At 39.4% G+C, this 26,751-nt stretch overlaps 1 protein-coding gene across 3 annotated transcripts in view; it reads left to right on the forward strand.

The window, feature by feature from the left end:
• The window catches only part of TMEM132C (transmembrane protein 132C), a gene marked incomplete at its 5' end in the record, with an annotated part of 217,519 nt that overhangs the window by 160,428 nt on the left and 30,340 nt on the right, over positions 1–26,751 (forward strand). For all 3 annotated transcript variants that reach the window (XM_082007836.1, XM_082007837.1, XM_082007835.1), the window contains one exon: positions 2,459–2,642. In XM_082007836.1, the coding sequence (XP_081863962.1) occupies positions 2,459–2,642 (184 nt within the window). The remainder of the gene's footprint in view (positions 1–2,458; positions 2,643–26,751) is intronic.

Here is a 26,751-nt window from a genome sequence, read left to right on the forward strand (position 1 = left end):
CGAGTCCCTGCCTGCAACATGATCCCTGGAGAACTTCCCAAATGCATCTGCATGTGTCCATGTTAACTTTAGCCAGCCTGAACTAAGGTTCATGCTGCAGGTGATCTCAAGAATCATGTAGGAAAGATGTGGTCACCCCATGCTGCCCGTTTTCAATTGTAGGACATCATTACAAGGGTGTGTGGATGCCTAGATGTGGCCAGCTACAGCAGGCTGTGGCCTGTCCCCACCGCAGTTAAGTGTGCCATGAAATGCTACATAGAAACAGGATGCTCAAAGGTTTTGCTCTGGGCATTTCCCCTGGGTGGCTCAAACCCAGGCTTGAGTGTGTGCTGCAGGTAAACAGTATGGACAGCTCATGAGCAGAACACCAGGCTGTGAACTCTTAGAAATGAACTCTTAGAAAGTGTCTGAAGGACCAGGGAAGATGAGTTGTTGTGAATCGAGAGCTGGGAGCCAGAAGGAGGTGAGCAGCCCTCACCTAAGTCAATGCGTGAGCAATCAGTGGGCTGCCTGGAAATGAGCCCTTTCCCACCTACAGCTTCCCACCTAGAGCTCTCTGATCCGGTCCGTAGAGTTGGGGGGCTTTTGTGGTTTCACATCTGCTTAGAGGCTATTTAGAGCCGTGCAGACTTCTTGATCAGAAAAGCCTTCCTGACATATATTATGTCTTAGAACAGCTTTGATGTGTGCAAGAAGTTTATTCTCTGTTTAGCGTAAGTGAAAGCACTGAGATAGTCAATCACATGTAAAAATTTTTTCTCCATCAGTTACTAAGTGTCACATCTAGCAATGGTGAAAATAATGGCTTTTCAGGTGTCATTAATCTAAGGCATAATGGTGCCTTTAACAGCTAAGTGAACACTGTAGCTCAGGTGATTCAGGTATCTTTGCATATAATCATGCTTTCAAATAAATTACAAAGTTCAATCCAGTATATATTCATTTGGAGATGTCCCAGAAGTGTGTAAACTACAGTTATCACAGTTGCCTTGTATTTACAAGCTGGGAGATTTATTTAGTAGGAGCTCTTCAAATGGGAATAGGCTGGTCTTGAGTTACACATTGCTAAACCCATCCATCTACCACATTACTACACAAAATCACTCTTTAAATGCATGGAGGAAGTATACCACTATTGCAGAAGTGTTACAACGTCTCTCTTTTGACACAGCAAGAAAACAGCAAGGAAATAAATTTGAAGCATTAGGCAGTATTAAGACTTTTCAGAGTAAGCCATCTAAATGAAAACCCATAATCAAAATAATTATCAGGGGAACACATTTGCTTTCAAAGTAATCATGCAAAGTAAAGCACAGAATATGTCTTAAGTAATAAAAAATGGTGCTTTCTGTTCAGAGGTAAAAAGAAAGTCTAGCACCTGAGAATATAAGTGCTTTGTACATGATCGGTTCTTGATGGATTTTCTCAGAAATGGGCCTTCGTGTATTGTGTATTAAAAAAAGAGGAAAATTTGAAGCTGTTATGTGATGAATGCATCTAAAGGTGTGATAAAGCTGGGATTGGGTTACTGAAGCTAGGAAGATACCTGTCTTTCTCTTCATTTAAAAATTATTACAACGTAGGCTTAGGTTGAAGTAATATTCTGTGAAATATGAAGACTTTCTACACTGTTTTAACTAGAAAAGTTAATGTATAATTTCTGATGCAAATACTTTGTACTTTTTTTTTCATAAATTAAACTAGCAGATAGTCCAGCAACTTACTTTCATATATTCTTTTTATTTCTGATGTAGTTAAAGAAATTCAATGTGAGGGAAATAATTTCAGTATGTCTTTTCATATTTGTTGTTCAAATTATCTTACGCCTCCTGACTTCATAGTATATTTTACCTGCCATGGATTTGTTCTTTCTGTTCGGTCTCAGATGCCTGGGTTTTTAATTTCCAGAGCATACCCCTCTAAGTTTAGCCTAATCTTGTCATTTTGCCATTTAATCACATTAATTTTTCTAATGGCTTTCATGCAGCATATATGAACTTCAGTTACACTGAGTTTCATTGCTATGGATTTATGTGATTTTTGTGGTGGACATATACAATGAGTCTTGTTTTCCTTTTTGGCTGTGCTAATTCTGGGCTCTTCAGTCTTCATGAGCTGCACTGGACTTGGTTGATCAGGGTCAAATCCATCTTGCAGTAAGGTTGAATCATACTTTCAGAATCGTAAAAAACATGTAATGGAATAAATCTATTTTGTTTTCATCAGATACAATATCCTGGATTTTATCCCTCCACATAGTGTTCATACTAAGAGCAGCTGACCCATTTTGAATAATTCCAGTTTGTGTGCCCTGAAGAAGTTGTAGACTGGAAACAGCCTTGTGTACTATCTGCATATAAATAGCTGCATTTTCCAGTAGCTAATGTGATTCACTTCATTTGCCTTCTTCAGCAAAAGTAATACCTCTTCCTTTTCCTTGTTTTCCTCTTTTCAGAAGTAACAGTTTATTCAATGAGGTCGTGCAGATGAACTTTGAAATAGCCAGTTTCAGCAGCCTTTCTGGAACACAGCCCATCACCTGGCAGGTGGAATACCCTCGGAAGGGGACAACAGACATAACCTTGTCCGAAATCTTCATTTGCCAGAAGGATCTTGTTGGAATTGTTCCATTGGCGATGGTAAGAAACTGTTTCAGCATGTTGTTCCATCCGACCTGTATGTGCTCTGAGAAAACATATACCAGGCCTCAGATAGACTTGTCAAGGTGTGCTGTCTGCTCTGCCTCCCATTTTATAGCTGTATAGGACTGCTTGCTAAAATCACGCCCTCATTTAATGGTCTGTACACAACACACAGTTTCAGTTCTTACAAACTTACCACAGAGGAAAGGGATGCTGCCACTTTAGAAATCTCTCTCAGACTTTAAATCCCGAATTTCTGTCATGCATTGGTTCCCTCTAGGCTACCAGCTGGTAACTCAAAGGCAAGTATTTTTACCTTCCCATTTCTAATTGCCATTACACGGCTTGAACTTGCAAGCTGCAGAGCAACTTCTGCTAAAGCCTAAGTTGGTTGGTCCTTAGCAGGCTGAGGCTGATACTGATTTCGCTGGCTGTTTCCCTAATAGTGTAAGAACCTGTGGTTTAGAGGAAGAAACAGAAAATAATAATACCCTCAATAATACATTTAGGAAAAATGAAGCATAGGCTTTCTTGTGGAAAAATGCCTTGGGTTAAAATGTGCTTGCTCTGTTCAGTGTGTGTAGCATCAGTTGTGGGCTACCGGTGAAATCATACCTGTTGCCTGTCTTTACAAGACTCACAAATGTGACTTGTGGAAGCACTGTCTCCTTCTCTTCCTCTGGCCCAGTGAAAATGCAATTACTTCTGCAAAGCAAGACTGGGACAGTGGGAGCACAGAGACTTAGCAGTTGGGGCCCCTTCCTGCAAGTGAACAGTCTAGGATTAAATTCCTGCTCCGAATCAAGAAAACAACAAATCTCACTGGGGTCTCCAGCATCTCAGGTGCACTGATTTTAGGTAGGCATTTTATTTTCTGTGGGACTTAGGTACATGCTGAGACTTCTTCCATGCTCGCAGGTACCAAAGTAGGCACTGAGCATTTATTTTGGAAGTCCTGCTGAATGTCAGGAAGGGGAGAAGCACAAAGGTGTCAGCTACCTAGAACAGGACAAAGTGGCAATTAATAGAAGAGCTGCACATGCTACCATTAGTCAATGTTAGAGCTCAGGATTTGAAAGAAGAGTTAGACGTATCCATCCCACTTGTGAATTTTACCTCTCCTGTGCATAATCTTGGTGGTGGAATTCTGGCAGTCTTTTCTTTGAACAATGTTCAGTGGTTTGCAGCAGATAACTAGGTAAGTATTATTTCCTGGAAGTCCTAGTCTTTAATATATTCTTACCCTTTGAAGAGTAAAACTGCTGCTCCTATCAAATGAGGTCATGCCCAGCAATTTCCTGATCCAGAGTCTATGAAGTCAGCAGAAAGCCTGTTCTACATTCCAGATCTGAGAAGGAAATACAATTGTCCTCATTACCTGTGGCGTTGAAATGGGAACACGTATTTGAGCATCTGTCCTCTAAAGACTTCAGAACATGCTTGAGGAAGGCTTTTGTGGTCAGATTTTGTTTTGAGATAGGTGCCTTCCAGTACCAAATGATAGACATCTGTCTACTGGCAGACTTAGCATCTTCTTAAATCTTGAAAGAATTCATCAGCTGCTTCTCTGTATTCCATTTCTGAGGAAATCAAGATTTTTTTTAATACCTCATATCAGGATCTAATGCCTTTGTATCTGCATAGAAGGTTCAAGATTTACTCACAGACTTGTATCTATTCTAGATTAAAATTCATCTACCTACAAGGGTTTTTTAAGAACTGGAGGTCTAAATGAATTAATTTATCATTGTATAAATCATATAAGGTGAGATCCTTTATTCCCAGTGGATATACCAGTAGGCAGTCTGTGTTGTGCAAAGGGTTCAAACAATGAAATCATTAAGCCTTTCTCTTTGCAAAGCTTTCTTGTGTTTATCTCATTTCTGTACCTTGTGATAACACTTGGCTGGAGCCAAAATACACTGTGTTAACAGAATCCAGCTGGATGGGATACCAATGCAAAATTGGCTTTGCTAGCAGGGTATTAGTAGATAAAGGGAATTTTCAGAGTTTTCTGTTAGCTAACGCTGCAGAAACAAGAGACACGCTGAAAAGAGAGAGGGTGATACTGTATCTACTGAGAAGTCAGACCACTCTCTTTATCTCAACTACACACTGTAAAGCAACAGCGCATTATTGTGCACAGAAATTAGATCTCAGTGTTTATCAGCAAGTATGTTTCGTGATTGTCTAGAGGGTAAAGTAGGTGTTGCTGATTTAAGCATGGAGTATTCCTACAGCAAACTGCTAACATCAAAAGTAAATTCTGTCATTCAGAATTTTTAAACGTGGCCAAAAAAAGGGAAGGAAGGAGCTGCCCAAAGATATTTACTGGATTAGGATGTAGGATCTGATTGAGTCTTTGCCATTGGTTTGATGGGCATCCTGCTCGGTCTTTTGAGGATGAATGCAGCAAACTTTTGCTTGGATTGGGTATAACATAAAGGTTGTCTCTGACTCACAGAGTAAAGCATGTCTCATGTGAGCCATTCCAAACTTACGAAGCAAGAAAGATCATGTATCCTTTATTGCCCTTTGCCTGATTACATTACAAAAAAGCAGTAAGATGAAAAACAAGTGAGCCTTCAAAAGGTTAGTGCAATTGTTCCTACAGTATTTCGGAATGAGAGAGATTAAAGAATTTATATTGTCACTAAGAACTGAACCTGGAATACCAGTGGAGCAAGTGGTAAGATACAGCTGCTGAAAAATCAATGGAAATTCATCATACAGTCAAAAGAGAGGAGTTTAGTAGAATCTCTATTCTGTGTGCCTAACTACTGTGCTAAATAGTGTGTACAAATAAGAAACAACAATGCAGTGATGCTGCTGTAGTGAACTCTACAGTGAAATAAAAGGAGCCAGAGATATTAAAACTACTGGGCTGAGAAAATGGGATGGAAATTTGAGGTATGTATATTTTTTTCCTGAGCTCAAAAGTTGATCAATCTGAGTAATTTTGGAGGACGTTTCACCCTTCAAGGTATTTAGAGAGAAAAATGAGACAGAAAAGTTAGAAAAATGTAATTCTAACTGGTTCTGTTGCTTTCTAACTCTCACATACCGGAATTTTAGTTAAGTGCTGTGGGGAGTGATGCATCAAAAAGAGATCCTTGTCAGACATATGTAGTACTCCCACTACCAAGCTCTTGAGTATGGCACTTGGTGCAACTATCCACTCATATCTTTCATGCAGGCTGTATGAGATTCTATATGTCTCACTTAAAGTATGAGGTTAAATTTATATGTTATATTTCCATCATTGAATAGCAATAATTAACTGAGGCAAGATTTGTAAAGAGGTAATGTCATTTATTAGACCATCTGATACAGATGGAGAAGGATTGTTGCTCTTTCAGGCACACAATCCCTCCTTCAGATCCCTTGACTCACTTAAATCACAACAGCTGCAAAATACTACAGCTATAGAAACTGGAGATTGTAAAATTAATCAAGTAGGAGAGTTAAATAAGAAAATAAAAATATTTCTTAAGGCAAAACAGAAAATATATCCCACTGTCTGCTGACAGCAAAAATGTACTGCAAAGATTTAATCTTCCAGTAGAGGAAATCTATTGTGTGAGTTGTGCCCTATTCTGGCATTTTTTATTTCATGTTACTTGTTGCAGGATCAATTAGGAATGTGCTTTCATAGGAGCTTAATTAATTATCTGCTAAGCTGCTTTTGAAAACCTCCTCAATTAATCACAAATAACCTCAGAACTCACCAATTAAGGTGTACAAGGTTGCTTAACTTCCCACATTTTCCTCAAATTTCTGTCCTGTCATGAGCAAATGTAGCCAACTATATTGATTTTGCCACCTGACTAATTTGAAAAACAAAACCAAAATTGTTCACATTTGTAGCACACGCACACATACAATACTGAAGAAGTCTATATGTTTGTGTTCAACACAAGACTATGTTGTAGGAAATTTAGCACGCGATTTCATGCTTTAAATGGATAATACAAATTTTTAATACTATTAAATTTTGGGTTGGGATAGAACAAGGTAGAAGATCTGTGTAGAAGTTCATTGTTTGATGCCATTAAGGCACATTAATATTAATGGAGAACTCCTTCATGGGAGGAAGATGGGGAATCAATGGTTTAATATTTATGCAAGACCATCTGTGTCCCTGAATATGAAACTGAAGCAGTAGTCCTTCAACAGCAGGATAAACTCCTTCTGAATTAGTTTATCTTTAACTGTGACTTGCATGAAATCCAGGTATTTAAAGTGCTGAAGCATAAACCAAATGTCAGGAGTCTATTCTGAGCTTTCTAGTCTTGAATTTACTCCAAAAGGTATCTGTCACCGTGGGAAGCAATGCAACTTCCTCATCCATGCATATTTCCTCCTTAAAATAACACTAATATGAAGTTTTCAGTGGGTCTTTCAGGCTTCATTCATCAGGGTCTGTAATCCATTGATAACTGCTTACAAACAAATCGAAGTTGCAGCACCTCTCAGGCGTTACTTAAAGGTTGTCACAACTGCTTCACGCCTCGTGCTCAGAAGTTTGTCTTTTCTCCCCAGCTGTATCAGTGGGTCTAATAAAAGATACAATCTGTCTCTACCCATCCTGCCTTTCTACTGATGTAAACTTTTCCTTGCGTAATAGCATCCTGTGAACCGCTGGTTAATCCAAGTTGAGGGTTTTATGTAGAGTACCCTGACAAACCCAGCAAGAATGTGTAGCCGAGGTTCCCCTTGGCTTCTCATTAGGCAGTACGGTTCCTCACGTACGTTTTGCTCAGTGGTAAGTTGTTTCATTAGGAAGTGCTTGGTTTGCGTCCTTTACATTCGGAACTTAATGTATGGACAGTTCTGCTGCACAAGTAAGCGAACGAGCATCTAAGATGCAGAGCTATGACTCAGACAAAAAACTTTTTGATGGTTTTTTATATGCTTGTTAACTCGCTTTCCATTAAAGCACAGATGATCGAAAATTTAGCTCCCAAAGCAATGTTTGTTTTATATACACATTTATGTATGCCATTCCCTAAGGTAAAGATTTTTTAAGGTATTTCATTGTAATGAAGTCCCTGTAATACCATTCTAAAATATGGACCTAAATAAATAGAGTTTTCATCCCTGCACATTCTGGGACTTCACACCATAAAGCTCTGTTTCAAGGTTGCAGAAGTGCAGAATTCTCACTCCTGTTAATCTTTGAGTCCTGAATGAAGCGGGGGACAGCAGGCACTGAGGAGCTTTCCAGAAGGTAAAACCTGAGGCTATATAAACACATCCATTTCCTGATTTGCTTATCACAAACAAATGACCAGAAAATCTACCTATCAAACTTCTCACCTGACAGGTATTGTCTCAGATAATTTAATTATGAATCCCAGCAAATAAACACTGTGAGTTGAGGGAAGTTTATTTGATGTAAAACTGTTCTATTACTATTAGCAATACAACTTAAATCAACTGTGAAGCCCTAAATAATACCATGAAGTCGAGAGTTTTTAGAGTTTAGTTACAGGACCGAGTGCTTTGCATGTCTTCTGATGTTAAGGGAGAAGCAGTTACCGGGATCACTTATATGCCTACAATTTCCATCATGGCAAGTTACAATTGTTTAAATGAGGATAGCATTCCTTCCTTCAGATTTATGGTAGGTATAATTTCACTAAAGTTTGTGTCACTCCTCTATTTTTATACCAGATGAACTCTGGAGCCTGCATACCTGCTTAGAAATTGGCCATGTCACATAGTGCGTTGGGCTGTGACTAGCAATGCATATTGATTCATCTTATCTGTTAAGAATTGGCTTTTTTTGTTGTCTGCCTATCAGGAAACAAAAGCAAAAAAAGGATGAACTGTTGTTCATTGATCTTAAATTGGTCAGAAGATGCAGACAACATAAAGAACTTAAAATGGCTCAATTTAACAGTGCCTTTTTAAGTCCAAATCATCATTTCTACAACCCCTGCACTTTTGCCTCTAGCTTCTGTTTTCCTTTTCTTTACTACAATCACATTCAGTCCTACCTTTTGTAGGAAATGAGAATGGATCAATAAGGCTATCTCAGCTGGCTAGAATTAATTTTTCCATTGGATCGAGTTGTATGTCATTTTCTATGCAGCACAACAGTATGCATAATTTCCTCTTCTAGCGTTTCTCATACCTGACAATGCTATTGAATGGATTACTCTGAGATTTTTAAAATGCTTCCCGAGTTTTAAAGTGCTCTGTAAAAGATGTCTGCCGAGACATCTTCTGTAAAAGAAGTGTAGAGAACTTCTAGAGTTCTTTGTTAATTTTCCTGCTTGTATTAGAGAGATACCTGTATGAGGCTTAATTTGTATTATTCTTGGACTCAACAAAAAATTGCAGAACAAGAACATGGAGTGAGACAGCCAGCAACTCAATCATTGGACGCTTGGTCTCATGGTAATACCTAAATGCTCCCCTCAAAGAGGAACGTCTCACAGCACTAAATGCTATACAGATAAATGACAGGCAAGTCAGAATCCTCTAGAAAATTCTCAGTCCACAAGCCAAGCTGATAAAAGTGAAGGTATTGTTCAAGCTTGGATGAAACAGAGCTCCATGAATAGGAAAGGAGGGATGGCACAGCCGACACTGGGACACAGGATCACACTTTTGTCCTAACATAGCTGGCACAGGGATTTGAGATTCCCCAGCCAGCCCACGCTTGATGCCCCTCACTTGTGCATGTTAGAAGAGTACTGTCATGGGCTCGCTCTTCTAACAGCACGGCACAGTGCAGGGCTGTATGGAGATAGCCAGGTGCTTCTACACTGAACCTCAGCATTGCAAGTTAGCCTCAGTGAAGTCCACATTCTGCTGCAGGTGATTTTGGTATTGGTTCATGGCACTGCATTGTGTAACATGTGAAGTCTGGAGGTTCTTTTGTTCTTGTGATTTATTGGGCAGGATTTGGAGACTGCTTTAATTATTGGTTCAGGTTTGTGATACTGCTCCATCAGAAGAAGACGTCTTCAATAAGAGTTTATATTTGAAATGACAGCTGATTAGAATAATGATTGTTTAACGTAACCACAAAGGCAATTTCACAGATGAGACACATGTGAGCAGAGACCATGCAGAGCCGCAATCATAAACCAGCGGAAAGTGAGCTCTGGACTCAGATGACAGTGCTGGAGAAGGGCATTCCAGGGCTGTGTATTTTGATGCAGTAGTGGTTAAGGACTCTATTCACCCTGTGTGCCCTCCCCTGCTGCCTTCACAGCCAGGTCAGATGGAGGAGGGCAGAGAGGCACTTCTCAGCAGGAGCAAGAGGCCGAGACCAATTTCAGAGGCTGATATTCTGCAAAAATTTGCAGCTGAAACTGAACTGGAATTTAAAGGCAGAGGTTACTAATTTGTAAGACTGTAGCATGCATTAAGCAATTCAGACTTTGATCAAACTTCACCCATGGCCAAGGAAGGGAGTCAAATGCTATGTCTGAGTCAGAATCTCCTGCAGCACAGCACTTCTGCTGCACAGGATTTGAAAGAAATGGAAGGGGAGATGGAAGAACATTGCACGAGCTTGTCCATGAAATGCTGGCAGAGCTGGCAGGCAAGTTGAACTCAGCAGTCTTGGTGGCTAGATTATGCCCTCTGCTAAGGAAGTTAATGTACTAGTTTTAATCTAAACTAGTGCAGTCTCATTAGCTTTAGCTAGCAATCAGTTGTCTTAACTGATAAGTACAAGTCTGGACGCTGCCCAAACTTACTCCAGGCGACAAACATTTGTGGTTTACTCTAGAGAGTAACCGGTTTCCACCTGGGTTAGCTGTGACCCATACTGAAAAACAGAAACAACTTCTCTTCATTGACAACTTCTAATGATGATTTTGATCTGTAAAGAAAGTTGTAATATTTCTGGGGAATACCTCATTCTTCACAATGAGGTGAAATACTTACCTAGCAAAATTCTGAATTGTTTAGGCTGGAATCTAATTAATGAGATCCTGAGGTGCTCCAGCTTGGACAGTGAGACTAGACAACAAGGAAATGCTTTACTATAATGGAAGATAATGAGTGAGCATGAGGAGAAAAAATCACCAGGACTTTTACAAGCCTCAGTGTTATAATGAGCTACCCCAAGCATTAAAAATCCCAACAACTTTTCACTTCGTTTTGCTATTAGATGGATGTTTGCCTTGCCCTGCTTTCAGTTTACAGTTCATTATCCAGCTAGACTCTCATCACCGAGGATGTTCATCATGGAATTCATTAGGAATCCGTACTTCAAACTCAGTAGTTCTGCTTGAGGTAGATAAAACGCTAAAACCTAGGACAGGGTTCAGTACAGTCCTGAGGAGAAAGGTAGCACCGTGCTTCTGGCTCTTTCTCTTCTCCTGCGTAGCAGCGAACATAAAGACATGGGGAGCAGCAGTGGCGATGGGATTCGATCTATTCATAGTCCCAGTACGAAAAGGATATTCATAGTCCCAGTACGAAAAGCAGCAAAGCTTGGGCTACTAACAAAATCCTACTTTGCTGTATGCAAGGGGCTGTATGCAAAGGTCTTTCTGCAATGCCTGAGCTCTCCTGATTGATGCACATATGCTAAATGAATTAACAGACTAAAACTTCTACACCATGGCCATGGCCCCCTTACTGTGGTGTGTGCTTTAGACCATAGTTAAACTGCAGGGCCTGGCAGTGTAAATCGGTACAAACAGTGAACATACCAAGATTGTTTCTCCCTTCAGAAACAAATCATGCCTAATATTTAAAGCACCAGCACCATAGCATAGGCATCAGGAAGCCAGCACACTGGTGAGAGAAGGCATTTCAGCAAGCAAATGGAAACAAAAGTAATACTGACATTAATTTTAATCAGGTCCTAGTCATCTGATTTGTCCTCTGTATTTTTTTCTCTGCAAAGCTGATTGTCTTTCTGCAAGATTTGTTGCTCCACAGAACAATAATATAGGCTGTAATGATGTAATTTATTGCTGCAATTTGCTTTTGGAAATCCTCTATTAGTGAAAAATAGCAACAGCGCAGTTTTATTAATTACAGTAGTTGAATATTGAATGCTGACTGTCACTGTCGGGATTAGTGGCTGTGTTGTACTCCGCTCTCCCAGGCCCTGGAGGACCAGAGCTGTGCATGTTTTGGAGGTTGTGAAATGAGTATTTTGAGTAAACTAAATAAGTGTAAAAAAAATAATTCAAGTTCAGTGGGGAGTTTGAGAAAATGATAGAGGGAAACATTAGCCTGTAAATTCAGTATTGAAAAACCAGTGTGTTACTGCACCACATAATGTGCTTTTGTGTAGTATGGTTCTGCAGCATAGCCCATTTACCTATGCCTTCTACCCCCAAACTACTTCTGGCAGCTAAAACCTTCAGATTCATTATTGAGTTTTACTCTCAATATGCCATTCCAGGGAGAACTACTTTATCTCTCTTTTTCTTCTTTTTTCTTTAATGTGACAATTTTTTACCTTGGCATAACACTTTTATTTTCATTTGCATAAACCAGATTTACCAGGATGTAGCTGGGCAAAGAGCATGTGGACAAAATCACCTTGTGTGATTTAAAGGTGATTTCTCTTCCTTTTGTGTTCTGAAATAGTGCACAACTGAGTGAAATCCAAAAGGCTTGCCTATAACCTCTTTGTGATCTTGAGTTCTCATTTTGGAGAGCTAACAGAAGGTAGAAGGCCTCCTGCTGCATATATTATGTCAGCCGCAGAAACCAAAGCGATCAGTCTAAGACCTGGATGTACTTTGGAATCATTTTGTGTAGAGTACTACGTGCCTGTGTGCCAATACCAAGAAGTTTTTATGTGGCTTGAAACTTTGATTGAGCCAGCAGAGAAGACTGTGTTTTAGATTCTGGATCTGGGACCAAACATCAATTGCAAGCATTGAAAAGCAGCGACTAACAGTGGAGCTGCCAGCTGGCACGAGGCATCCTGCGGCATATGTTTTAAGAACACCTGGAAGCTTCAGGAGTGAGCTTGGTGTGGTAATAAATAAGTCGTTCAAGACTCAGTAATTCCTTCTCACTGCTCTTACCTCATTCAAATTATGCACTACTCATTAAGCACTGGGAGATTCTGATATGCAAAAATAGGAGTTGTCTGATGGACCAGGAGCCACGTGTCTGGAGTTAGTTTCTGCCTCTTTTGAGTCTTTGGCAACACTCATCCGCAGCAGTTTACTCATCTCTGAAATGGACACAGTAGTTAATATTTCCTGTGTTACAAGGTAAGTTTTTGGCTTACAGGATCATTATGTACTGCTGATTCCTTATAAAGGAAAATTCCCTGCTTAAACATGGGTCCCAGTCTCCCCTACTTAGTACTGGCAATGTTGTTCTAGTCCTGAAGAGTACAAATACAAGTGAAGCAAGGTTTGTTGCTAGAGGTAAGGTCTTTTATTAGGCCATCCAGTAGAGTTAGAAAAAACAGACAAGCTTTCAAGTACACAAGTCTTTTTTCAAGTCTCTTTCAGTGTTGTTAGTTGCTTTGAGATGCTCAGATAAAGATAATGGTCACTGTGGTTGCTCCAGGTTATACTATTTAAAGTACTGCTTTAAATAAACAGATTTGATCCCTTTGACCATCGTATCACTGGCTTATACAGTGGTCATAGCAGCCCATTTCAGGGTTGCTTCTCTAGTTATGAACCTCTAGCCAGAATGATCTTGCAAAACCACCCCTAAAGGTAAACCCTGTTTTTGCTTGAATAAGAAGCAATAATTGAATCTGTGATTATACATGCTTTATATGTTTACTTTGCCTCCTTCTACATATATGCTGGTTTTAATTCCTGTATATTACAAGACCCACCAGTCTGTTAGACATGTGTCTGGTCAGTAATTTAATTTTCCTGTGTCACTCTCATCTTTTTAACTGTAGTAAGCTTCTGGTGTCTGTACAGTATCTGCTCTTATTAATGCAATAATCTTGTTCCTGCCTTCTATGTGCTTTGCTTATGTGGACCTGCTGTGAAGTCAGTGAAATCAATAAACTATTTGAAAAGGAAAAATAATCTAGGGACAAGGATAGGAAATAATAATAACTGTTTTCTTCGTTTTTATTACTACTTTTTCATAGCAGTTCTGTAAGAGTCTCTTTTGTGTCTTTGTTACAGATTTTGCCTATCAAAAATTAAAGTGGTACAGCTGAAATAAGAAAAGAGCAAGTAGAAATTTTCCCTTGCTGATTTCAAAATAGACTAAATTGAATTGAAAGAATTGAGCAGAAGCTGCCTGCTTCACTTCTGCTGTGGTTTAGAGTTCTGACATCCACAAACTTGAGCCAAGTGTTTGTGTGCACTCCATGGCCAAAAATTGAGGACCTTAAGGAACTTGTGGAAGATGAATACTGCCTATTAGAGGGAGAAAGTAACTCATTAATAATCCATGACATATTAATCTACACAAATAAAACAAGTTCACAGCCCTCCACAGTGGCCATAAAAATCATTCATGTATCATGCAGTACCCCAGTTACTTAAAAAAAGACATTGTCCTTGGGACTTAAAGTCCATAAAGCATTTAAAATTGCTTCACCCCAGCTGTAGAGTGCATGCCACGCCACACTGCGATCCCCACCGAGCCGCTCCCTTGAAACAATCGGGCTAGGTAAGATTTTACCTCGTTTATCCATACTGAACAGTTTATTCATCATCAGTGTGGCTTGTACCACTATATAAAACTTGGTTTGTATCATCAGATTCTGGGGGCTCCAACTGAAATTCCAGGAGTGGGTTATAGTAGGTACCATATTTTCATTGACTGTAAAACAGTTTCTACTTCCGCTGTAAACAAATGGAGTCAGGACAGTAGCCTCTCTGTAAATGGGGAGCTGAAGCACAAAGGCGGCAGACTGGAAACTTAATTTGCACAAGTTAATTCAAGGAGAAGAAAGGAGGAGGTGATCCAGGTGCCTACACATAGGTGTCCTTACCGTTAAAGATGCCATAGAGTCTTGAGTCATCCATCCAGGACTACAAGGTATGACACAGGACCTACAGGAGATCCCTGCCCTTCTGGAAGAGCATCTGGAGGCCAAGCATGATACCTAAGAGCATGTAAATGGCACTCTGTTCTTAGGCACTTAAATCTTTTCCCAGAGCTGCAAATGGTGAATTGGATCTGTTGTTGAAGCACATCCCCAAAAATGCCATCTTTCTTTTGCCTGTAACTATGTGGATATCTTCAGTGGATAGTCTAATTTATCAAATTATACTTCCTTTACAGCTTTTCCTGCTACTGCTGAATAATACAGCACTACAAACTGAGGCAAATAAAAAGTGTACATAAGTATTTGTAAACATCAGACCCTCACTGTAAGGCTTCTTTTTTTAATCTGTTCTTGATTCCCATCATTCAGAAACCACGATAAGATTTCCATCTTTGCTGCCCAGCATGACTTTGTGCTACTGTTACACACTATGTCTCTACAGGCTCCACCCGTGCCAATGGCGATGCTGGTTTCAGATCGACCACCGTGAACATCTGCACCACGTTAAGGGACAAACTCACAAAACCAAAAGCGTCACTGTGGTCCAGATCATTACGAAGTGGTGGAAAACCCCTTGTATCTGTCACGTCTTATTACCATAACAGACAATTAAATCGATCAGTTTTGTCTGAGGAGTAGGACCATGATCCTTCAGGTGGAAGTCGGCAGAGGTTTATGGAAGTGCTTGGGTCTGACTAAAAGAAAGCACGTTAGGGAGGACTCTTCAGGGTTTACTCTGTAACACTGGTTAGAATGGACCTCGGCTTTACTGAAGCCCCTGACAAAATCACTGTTCATTTCAGTGGGTCAGGTTTTAAAAAATTATGTCTGCAAAATATTTACAGTAAGAAATATCTGGGATAGAAATGTGTTGTATATAAAATGAAAAGTACTGCCTCTATCTGCCTATAATCAAGTATGTGGCTTTTATTAACATGGAATGCCTCATAATCTTGTTTCCATTATAGTTGTGTATGTATTTGCATGCATGTAGATTACTCACATATATACAAGTAGTGTGTAATTGTGTGTGCATCCATGCATGTATCCTAATACGCTTGTATATTTTCAATCTGCAACTGTCTATTGATTACAGCTATTACAGCAATATTATTATAGATATATAGCCAACTATATAACAGGGCCGCAGGTTTAATTGAAATGAACATGGGAAGAATTTCAAATTGCTAATGAAAATTGCCTTTTTACTACCAGCTATATTCCCACGGTTGTCACAGACTGGAGAGATCACCAGAGCTGTGCTGGTTCTGCCTAATGGTGGAGCAAACCCCATTTAACTGGGGGTCCATTTCCAAATAACTTCCTCGGACTTGTAAAAAAGAAAAGTAAATGACTGACAGATACTGAACTCAGAAAATGCCCTTCAATTGGCAAGTTTCACATATTAGTCTTTTTGCAACAAAAGTGAACTGTAAGCCATGAAATTATTTCAGCAAGAAGATATTATATAGCTCCATCCATGGCTGCTTAAGCATCCATGAACTATTCCATTATAAGATCACCAGGTGGCTATTGCCTCTCTCCCCCATTCAGGCCTTACCAATATTCCCACTCCCATCTGTGATAAACTTAATAGGACCATTCAGCAGTGGAGAGGTGTTCATCATAGCTGAAGGCTTTCTCCAACAATTATTCCTTAGATGTTTGAGGAAATGAAAAGCTATTTTTGTGATTAGAAAGGATAGAACGTGTTGCAGTTTCTGAGGCTATTTTATTGGCACAGCTTTTGGAATCAAACAAATATTTATCCTTTCCTGGGAATGCTGTGAGTAGCTACAGTCACTGAACTGATGTTGTTAATACATGTTTCTCTCCACTCTATTTTCCAAGCACGTGGCTACTCTCCTAAGAGTGCTTGTTAGATAAAAAATTGTATGTATGAGTACATATTGTAGATATTGTCATATATGTACTATAGATGAAATATGTATAATTTATGCACTCTAAAAATGTATACAATGTATAAAAGGACAGTTTATTGATCGTATTCATCAGGTGTAAGTGTATTCATAAGTGTCCCTAAGTATACTTATATCCATAAGTAACTATGCTCTGAAACAACAGCAGCGAAGGTTCTGAAGTATGTTGGTCTCAGAATAAGGGTTTTTAACCTCCCATTTCACAGCTTTTCATCTGTTTGCATTTTTTATGCTCAAAATAACCAGTAATGATGCTGGAGTTTGAATATCTCAGGTAATCACTCACATTTCAACCCATAGATACAATTTTTTCTCTCTACGTAATGCATTTCCTATGTAAGTGCTTTCATTTCTAAGTCAATTTAGCAAAATACTGAAAGTAAGGAATGAAATTCCACAAAGAAGAGCGGGTAGTTTCCTGTGTTGTACATACGCATCTTTTAAAGAATCAGATTTTTTGTTTCGCTTATGTCTAAGTACAGGGAAATAAAGTCTGGGTTTCGGCTTCCCATCTTCTCTAGACACCTTTATGTCCTTTTTCTATATTTTAAGTGGTTACGGGAAGCAGAAGCCCACATTTCATCTTTCTATCTCCTGCAGTTGCCCTTAAAACTGTTTCTACATTTTAAGTGGTTCCAGAATTGTTTCCTTTGAAGTAATTTGCAGTTACAGACTCTTCCTCCACACAGCAGAAAATACCATCTTTCTTTGAAAATACATATCGACCACTGGATTCTGACATACCTGTTCTAATCAACAGGAAATAGAGACAGTTTTAGCATAGTACTTGTCTTTTTAGTGAACTGTACCTAATTGAATTTAGTGTCACAGCTCCTACAAAACAGAGAGGCCCCCAGCCAGAGGCTCAGTCACTGTTGATACACATTGATTATGATAGACACTTTAAAAAGGCAAACTATGCACATTCACAGCTTTTAAGGTAAAGGAAGACACAATCAAGCATGAAAATGTTCAGTGGATTTTATTTCATGTCCTTATTAATTTATATTTTCCATCGCCTAGGGGGTTAGATTATCTTATGAGATCATCTTGTCGGAGTAATTTAGGGTGGTAGGGAAGGTTTGAAGTTATTTCTTGGTTACTTGATTCATTAAAAAAAAGAAGTGTTGTATGCCAGTGCAATACATTGTCACGTGTGAGCTAAGCGTGGTACTCTCTGCCTGATTCAAGCAGTGGAACAGCTCTTGGGACAGGTGGAAAGAAGGAGTTTTGGAGACTGTACTCGCTTGTTGGCAGTCTTGGGGGAGTCTGTCTGACATCTCTTTCCTTGCAGAAGGCTTGCTGGTTGCTGCTGCTGGAGGCAATGCCTCTCCAACACACTTGGTAGTTAGTTTAGTCCCTCACAATTTAGATATCTGCATCTTCTAAGCTCCTGCAAGGATGCAGGTTCTCCAAGGGGTCAATAATCATTGCCTTAACTGAATCCATGTTCTGTGTGGGAAAAGGACCACACGTTTCTCATTCCACCTTGCTTTATGTTAGGTAAAGACAGGTTTTAAGATAAAGCAATACAAAGATTTAATATATAAAAAATTTGAAAGAGCCGTAAGTGATCAACTCAAGATCCATCTAGTGAAAGTGGTGTTTGGGGGTCCATACTTCATAAATAAAAGTAAATTGTTTGTTGTTGTTGATGTTGTTTTGATATAACATTGGGGCTATATATTTCCCCAGATATTACTGGAAAATAAAATGGAAAGAAAACTAGAACACTTCAATATTTTCTAAGTTTTTTATTCAGCAAGAAAGCCAAAATCAAACTGCATCAGATGGTGTGGAAATGATTTTTCTCATTCCTAGATCTGTTCAGAAAACAAGAAGAATCGGTTATTCACCAGGATGTGCTGAGAATCAGTTGATCTGGTTGCTCTTTTTTCCTCCTTGGTGTAGAAAGAGTCTCTTATTATAGTCACTGCTCAGCATATCGACATCCAGCTATCATGTGGAGCCAGAGTGGGGTTACTTTTGTACAAATAATAAATACAAGTAGCATTGATATTCAGGCAGTGGAACTTTACTGGTAGGAATATTAATGGAAGCGCCTGGATACTGATTCCACAAGGGAGAGGAAATAAGTTTTCTTGGTTAGTCTCAGTGCCTGTGGCAAACTATTATAGCTCCAAAATCAAGTTTTGAATTGGCTTTGTGACCTGCATATGATAAACTTAGTCTAACAAATACAGTAAACATTACTTCTGAAACAGATTTGTTAAAAGAAATCTGAATTTGATTCTCAGTTGTTCACAAGTGGAAGAAGTGACAGAACCTTCAGAGGCACTATACCTTTCTGGACCTACTGTCCAGAAAGAACCTAATAAGGTTTCTTCATTCCACCTAGTTTCAAACACATTGGAAATGAAGAGACAGAGACTGGTTATCCCTCTTTAACAGATCACAGAAAGCTACCCTGACTGCTAGTATAATTGCTGTTTCCATAAGCTCTGAAGAAAGGGCGTTTGTTAATGTGCAGCTTGAAGCAAAATGTTTCTCACTGTCCTTTTTAGAGGGTTCATCCTCATTATAAAACAGGCTGTGTCTATTGCTTGTTTTTCTGCTAGCCAGAATGCTGTTTATGGACTGTGCACATGGGAACAGTATATGCTGATAAGATTTTACTTTTTTATTCAAAATTACAAGTAATAAGAAGTGAGATCCTGTTATAATAATCTGGGTAGCATCAGACCTCTGTACCTGACCTTAAGTCAATGTGGCCTTCATTGAATACACAGATTTGAGTAGTGGCTTTATGACATTTTTCCATCATTTTACGTCACTAACTGTAAACAGAACAAACCAATTAAAGGCATGGTTAATTTTGTTCAGTTGCACCAGTCTCTTTTTAAAAGAGATGTTCACTTTTGGCTGATGATAGAACTATGTTTAGCAATAAACGCTGCATCTGCTAAATCAAAATAATCTTTGACTGTGTTCCCTTTTGCACGTTCGAATGCTAACAGGGTAGATTCACTGCAAGGGAAGTGTGGATTAGTCATCCAAGAATCCAAGGATTTTTTTCTGCATCCCTATCTGTTAATATATTCTACATTCCCCTTTTCTGTCTACAGAGTGTAATTTATCAGGACTCAAAAATTCCACTGGCAGGGTATTTGAAAACTCTTAAAAGCAGGGAAGAAAAAGGAATGGTCTAGTTGCTAATGTGGAAGGCCAGTAACTAAGATTTATCTCAATATGGAGACTGTAAACAGGCACTGAATTTGCAGAACACTGTGTTCCCATTTTGAAAAGACACTCAGGTCTTCGTCATAAGTTACATGGTTCACAAAAACTACAAGGAAGATTGTGCTGGGCCAGAGACACTCCCATCCCAGCTGAGCGCCTTTTGCTTTCTCTCCTTTGGCCCCAGGAATCTGCCACTATTTTCTTTGCAGTGGTCCAGCCCCAGGAGGAATGGGTAAGAGGCCCCAGCCTAGCCTGTGCACTGATGGGCTTTACCTGTGTACTGATGATGGTCACAGCCACTCCTCTGGGAAGTGAGAAATAGGAGTCTGAATGCCCTCCCTACATCCTTGTTTCCTACATTTTCTCCATTTACCTTCTTTAAGACTCATGGAGACCCACAGATACGACGTCGGTCAAGCTCTTCAAACAAATGTTGTGCATTCTAGGGACAGAACAATGCCAGCGTCCACCTTTGGGTCTTTCCATGGGTAATGTTTTAATCTGTGTTTGACTTTCACATTATTTGTTCTTCAGGGCAGGTATTGTCCTTAATTTTTGTGCCATGTACATTATTGGCCATATAACAAGGATTTAATAAAGAGAAGATACCTCATAGTGTTGTCATGTGTCGAAAAGAATTAGCATCCAAAAGAAACTTTGATGAGGATAGTAGAACAAAGGATCTCAGAAACAAAATGCAGAACTGGCAACTTTTATTGAATAAGTCTGTTTCTTATGTAGATCTTTCACCACTGTTAATTTGTCCATTAGTTTACATTTTCCTTGGCACTGTGGACCTCAGAGTGGTGTAACCTGGATGCCATCTGGATCCATGTTTGAACACTGAGGGATGCTATTCAGTAAGCAGGTTGCCTCGCTTTGGTTTTACTGCTTAATGGCATTACCCCATTTTTTTTGCCATGTGATATTACTCGTGAAGTAAAAGCCCTCATGTTATAAACCGATGAATGAAGCAGAGCAGGATTTACATGTGATGTGCCCATAGCATTGGAATCGAGTGAAAGAAAAGAGGAAACCAAAATCTGACTAACAGAATTTGCTCTTCCCCGCTGCCTGCCATGGAGTAAATTTGCCTCAGGGAGGTCCTCAGTCATGATGCAAACTCTTTGGTCTGTAGAAACACTCCTGTTCTTCTGAAGTGTGTGCTAAAAATTTAAAAACAGAATATCAGCTTCTTTTCCTTCTCATATATAGTATTTGTGAACATGGAGCGTTACGGAATCCAGTTGGCAGAAAGCACAATGTATAATTTACTTTTAATCATGGGATTATGTAGATAAACAAAGTCAGCTGTCTAACAATGTAATTTTGTTAATCGGATGTAATCTTAGTAGTATTAATAACTCAAATCTACAACTGTCATGTTACCAGACTCAGAAATCAGCATAACATTTGTCTGCAGTGCGGTACAGCTCTGTGCATCACTCTAACTAGGATGCCCTGGAAACTTGTGATGCATAACTTAGTGCTCATCAGTCGAGTATTTATGGTGTTTGCAACTGGCGTGTGCGGAGTTTATTTTATCTCTTCTCCATCTTCTTCTCTTGTAAATGCGTTGCCAAGGTGTCATCCTTCATCAAGGGTGATGGGTGGAACAACAGTTGGAAAAACAGTACAGCTCCTGGAGCTCTCCTGCGTAGGCATTGTCTCCACCGATTCAAGTGCTGTCAACAGCATGCAAGGGCTCGCTGCTTCTGTCCTTTTTCCATAAGGCAAATACCGCTTCAACTTTAAGGTAGATAGTGCCTAGCTGCCTCTTTTCCACAAACGTTTTCAAGAAACTTTCCTTATAAATTAAAACGTAATTGGTTTTTCTGTGTGACTCCTCAGGTCTACAGCATAGGTTTGCTACTCACGAGGTAGTGTGTCTGTATGAGGGAGAAATCCTAATGCTAAGCCATGATTCATATCATTATATGAGATTCCACTTACAGAATTTTCAGCCTGTAAACAGAACCATTCTCATGACCTCAGGCTCCCATGGATTTCTCTTGATAACACCATCTAATCGGATTTAGAGTTTAATTAAACAGCTGTCACTTTGCTTCCTCATTCTGCTGCAATTTAATGTTGAATTAGTTCCTAAATTAGTCATGGCTGAATGCTTGCCTTCTTACAGTTGAGAGCTTGGATGAACATAAGGTTTGCTCTTCAGCTAAACTCAAGCAGCTAAGGCTTGTATTTTGTATTCTTGCCCTTTGCGCAGAGCTCCCACTGACATCGGTGGAAGTTCCCTGACTTAGACACGAGCAGAATAAAGTGTGAGATTCCTGCGGAGTCAACCATAGTGTTACCTAACTTCAGATGACCAAATGTGAGCACATGCTTCTTCTCAGCTCTGGCTAGAATACATTAGCTTTATGGGTGTTATTTTCCCTTTCTAAAAAAGTACTGATTTTTCTGAATACCAGTTCTGCTAACTTTTCTGGGAAGTAGCACAATGAGTGCAGCTGTGGGAGAAAATGTTTAGACAATACTACTGCTAGTGGACTTTGCCCAAAGTAACCCTCATGTAATCAAGATCAGAGTATGAACAAAAATTTATGGTACTCCAAATCATAATATTGGCTCCAAGCAGGAAAGCTCAGAGACTTCCTGTAGAGTGGTGATACTTGCATCAAATTCTGTGTAATGGTCTCGCGGAACTCAGGTCTCGGAGCCTGACTCCCTGCCTGACTCCGATCTCACCATTTTTCTCTGAAATGCCACTTGATTCTTTTCCTGATCTACTCAAATCTAATATCGAGATTTCTAACTGCGGTAACCGGATACAGGCACACACAGAGGAATTCCAAACTGCTAGTCTGCTAGAACTCACCAGTCCTAGCCTGTGGGCTTCTTGATTAACTCTTTTTTTTTTCTTTTTTCCAAATCAAGAATGCAGGGAAATGAATGGGACTACCCCTTTGTCCTAACTAGGTGCTACCTAGTTGCACTTGAGTCACAGCTTATCAAGTGCTTAGCTCTAAAGAGGTGGGAAAGCTGCCTAACCCTCTTACTTTGTTTATCTGGGGAAGGCAGATGAACAGTAGAAGTTGCTGGTGCTGTGAGGATTTCATACCACACTTTTTGCATACATACACCAGCAGAGAAGCTTTTCTTTATCTGTAGTAGGTATCAGGTTGTGACCTCAGGGCTTCATTTCTGAAGTCACAGAAGCATGCTTGTGTAGAGGAGGTACGGTGCTGTGCCCTTGATGCAGAGTCTGATGGTTCAGGTTGGGGTTTTGAGTAACCAAACGTAGTGCTGATTGGAGCTAGACTAGTACACAAAACATTGTCTGGGGAAGAGTAGATGTTTTGTTAGTGGATAATGAAAATGTGTTGGGTGAAGACATTTTTCTCAGTTTTGGTTATGAGATCTTGTTTGAAGTTAAAACTTATCAATACATTTTTTAAGTAATTTCTTAGGTACACCATTCAATGGTTTGCTGTTGAATATCTCCTTTGATTACAGCCTCATGTCTAACCATTAGAGGAACAAGAAAAAACGTTCTTTAATGCTGCTGTTTGTTAATTAAATATGTTTAAATAGTAATGATTTCCTTCATGTGCTGTATTCATTGAAGGGATGCCCAGGTAACAGTAAAGAACCATCCTAACTGGGAGTTTGTAGGTTGCTCTTCATACAAGAAAACCAATTCTGTCTCTGCAATATCAGAGTCAGATGTTGGGATTTGGTCATTGCACTGCAAAGACAGTTTGAGGCTTCCAAAGAAGTTCAGAGCTCAAATCTCCCTTCTGTGTTAATAAGAATTATATGTGTAGTTCTCCATTTTGACTTTGGAAATGACAACCCTTGCTTTTTTAGAGTTTGCAATACACTTACCGAAACTTCTTTCCAACCTGGATATTGATGCCTACTTACAAGTCACCCTCTTTCTCTTTTTTCAATTTGTTTTACACTATTTTCCCCATTTTTTTAATTTATTTGGAACAAGTCCAGACATTGCTATCAGATGCTTTCAGTCTTTTGCCACACAAAATAAATTTGATTTTAAAACTTCAGTTGCTGCCTGCACAGAAAGTAGATTAGTTCTTTGGGGGTTTTAAATATTAAAGAATGTGGAAATGGCCAAGAATTGTGATTTTTGAAAAGCGCCTGCATTTTAAATGAGTTCTTAGTCTCTGTAAAGGTTTCTTAGTAATCTTGTTTGTATACTCCCAAATTAGCTTGCAAACAGGATAGTATATTGTGTTTAAAAAGAAAACATTAAAATCACCACCTATACCAGCTATCTTGTTTCCTGTTCTGATGGGAGAACAATTGTTTTTTTGATGTTGCTTGACATAGCCTTAAAGATTCAACGACTATTTCTGTTTATCAGTGGATAATCAAGGATATTACAGGAGGTGGCAAGAATGCAAGAGAAACAGGTTCGGGTGCTGAATCAGAGCCCCCTTGTCTGTGGTGCACGTTCAGAGTGTTCAGTATTGCAGAGCAGACAGAGTTCTATTTAAGTTTCTTTTATTTTTATGAGTTGCAGTTCAGCTTTTGAGGAGTCTTGGACCATGGATCTTTTCATACATTATTTAGAGTTTTCTGCATAACAGCCTGTGTGTGGCTGCAGACAATGGGTCATTTCTCTGTTACGTTAAAGCCTTTGGCTTTATTGCAGCAATAGAAAGGAAACACAGAGGAGGCAGAAGTTGTGCCATAACGCTCTTCCATATACAGGGATCTAGGACACATTTTTCTATTTTAGTTCTAAACAAGAAGACAATAGAATCAGGACTTGGGTTTTTGGTCCCTTTTTTTTTTATATCACAGTTGAATAGTGTAGGGCACTTACAGACTAAGAGAGGTGGCAGATCTGAGAATTGCTCTTAACATAATATGTAATATATTAATTGCTTATAGTTCAGTATTTCTTAATCTGTGTAATACCAATGAGTTCTGACTGCTTTCAGTGGAGGTGAAACACCGAGGTTTCTATCCCTGCTCAACGCTGTAGCAAGCTGGCTACCAATTGCTTCCTAATGCTGAGGATCTCTAACGATTGTAATGGTACTAGCTATGAAGCCGTTAGGTAGTATCTACAATATGTTTCTATCTCCTTTGTGCACATGATGAATTCGAAATTCCTGAAGTTCATATTGGACTACAGAGAAGGGATGTAAAATTTCAGTAGCCCTTTATCATGACAAACGATGCCTTTTAGAATTTTGGGGCAGATGCATCTCTGAATTAATTAATCAAAATAAATTCATTCAGGTGCACACTACTTCCTGTAATGAAACCATTAGCAAAGGGCAGAAGACTGAGGTTTCTAATTGCTGGTAATGTGCCAGTAGCCAAATTTTCTGTCTTCTCTCCAGAAAGGTCTTGGGAAATTTGAAAAGGTTTTTTTAACCTTTGTAATAATGGCTTTATATCAAAGCCACTTAGAATTCAGATACACCAATAATGACCTATTGGAAAGAGAGAAGCAGAAGTGACGGATTATTACTTAACAATTGGTACATCAGCTCTGCACTATATAGTGCAGAAAGCAGGAATGACAGTCACATTTGCCTGTCAGGTTTTTCAATTGTAAAGGTATAGATCATTTTCTTTTGTCCAGTGAAGAAGGATCGTATTATTTGGGATAGGTTTATTCTTAGGCTAGACTGTGCATTTTCTTTTTTCTACACAACCTATTCCATCAATTCTTTATTTTTATAATAAAGATTGCCTTAATGTCAAACAAATCTTCCTTGTTGCAGCTTGAGGCCATTACTTTGGGCTCTGTCCATGAACATGGAAAATAGTTTATTCTTACTCATTTTTGGAAGACTTTTGTGTATACGGAGACAGTAATCATCTTTCCCTATAATCTTCTCTAGGCTAAATAATTCCAATTCTTTCAGTTGTTCCTCATGGATCTTATTTTCTAGTCTTTGATTTTTTCTCCTTGCTCTTTCTTATTTCATTTCACTTAAAGTTTTTTCTTGCAGTATAGTTCTCAAAATTGGATGTAGCTCTTTAGCTGAGGCCTTGCTAGTGCTGAGTAGGAATACCTCACATCTTACAGGTGATACACCTCTTAATACAACTTCCTGCGGGAGGGTTCTTTGGTGGTTCGGTTGTGTTTTTAACCACAGCAGCATGCAGTGGCTGACTTGCATTCAGTTTGTGATCGCTGTAGTCCCCAAATGCTTTTCTGAGAGCAGCTTTTCCTGTTGAATATTTTCTGACCTGTATTTATAGGATTAGTTGTTCCTACAGAAGAGAAACAACTTGCATTTAATTTCATTGCATCCCATTTTTTTAAACCCTATCTCCAATACTGGATTTTAATCCTGTTCCCTAGTGTTCTCATGGTACTCTGGTGTAGGCTCAGAGTTTAGCTGCAGCCGTGGCTGGTGGTGCAGCAAACATGATATAGCATGATACAACCAGTAGTAGTCTCACCACATCACCCAGGGTAATGCCAGAGTGCACTAAGCGGCTGGTTTTCCCCCGGTGCTTTGCAGGGCTGGGGAGTCAGGAGCACAGGATCCTCATGCGGGTCAGAGTGCCTGGTGGTCTTGTCTGCTGGGCTTCCCACTTACCTGCTTTTCTCTCCTCCTTGATATTTGACTTCATCTTGAGGCCACTGATTACTTAACGTTGCAGGCATGAGCAAAGCTGAGCTGAAGGGAGTTCTGGTGACTCCCGGGCAGCTTGTTGCAAGTTAAACCTGGATGATGAATTTACGCTGCTGCTTGTGGCACAGAAGTTTCATCTCATTGTATAATCAGGTTTCTGTTTTTATTTTCTTGGCAGTGGTGCAGGGCTTGTTTCTTTCTTGTTTTGTGTGTATATGATTCTCTCATTTGTCTTGACCTTCAAAAATTACCATTAAATACAAATACGGGTAAATCACCAAGCCACAGAGTATGTTTTATATCTGAAACTCGTTTCTATTTATGGGATTTCTTTTCCTCTGAACCTGTCCCTTTAAATTAGATCTCTCTATCAGTGGTACATATCAGTTGCTAAGGAAAAA

The sequence above is a fragment of the Phaethon aethereus genome (assembly GCF_964289735.1).
Source record: "Phaethon aethereus genome assembly, chromosome: 17".
NCBI lineage: Eukaryota > Metazoa > Chordata > Aves > Phaethontiformes > Phaethontidae > Phaethon > Phaethon aethereus.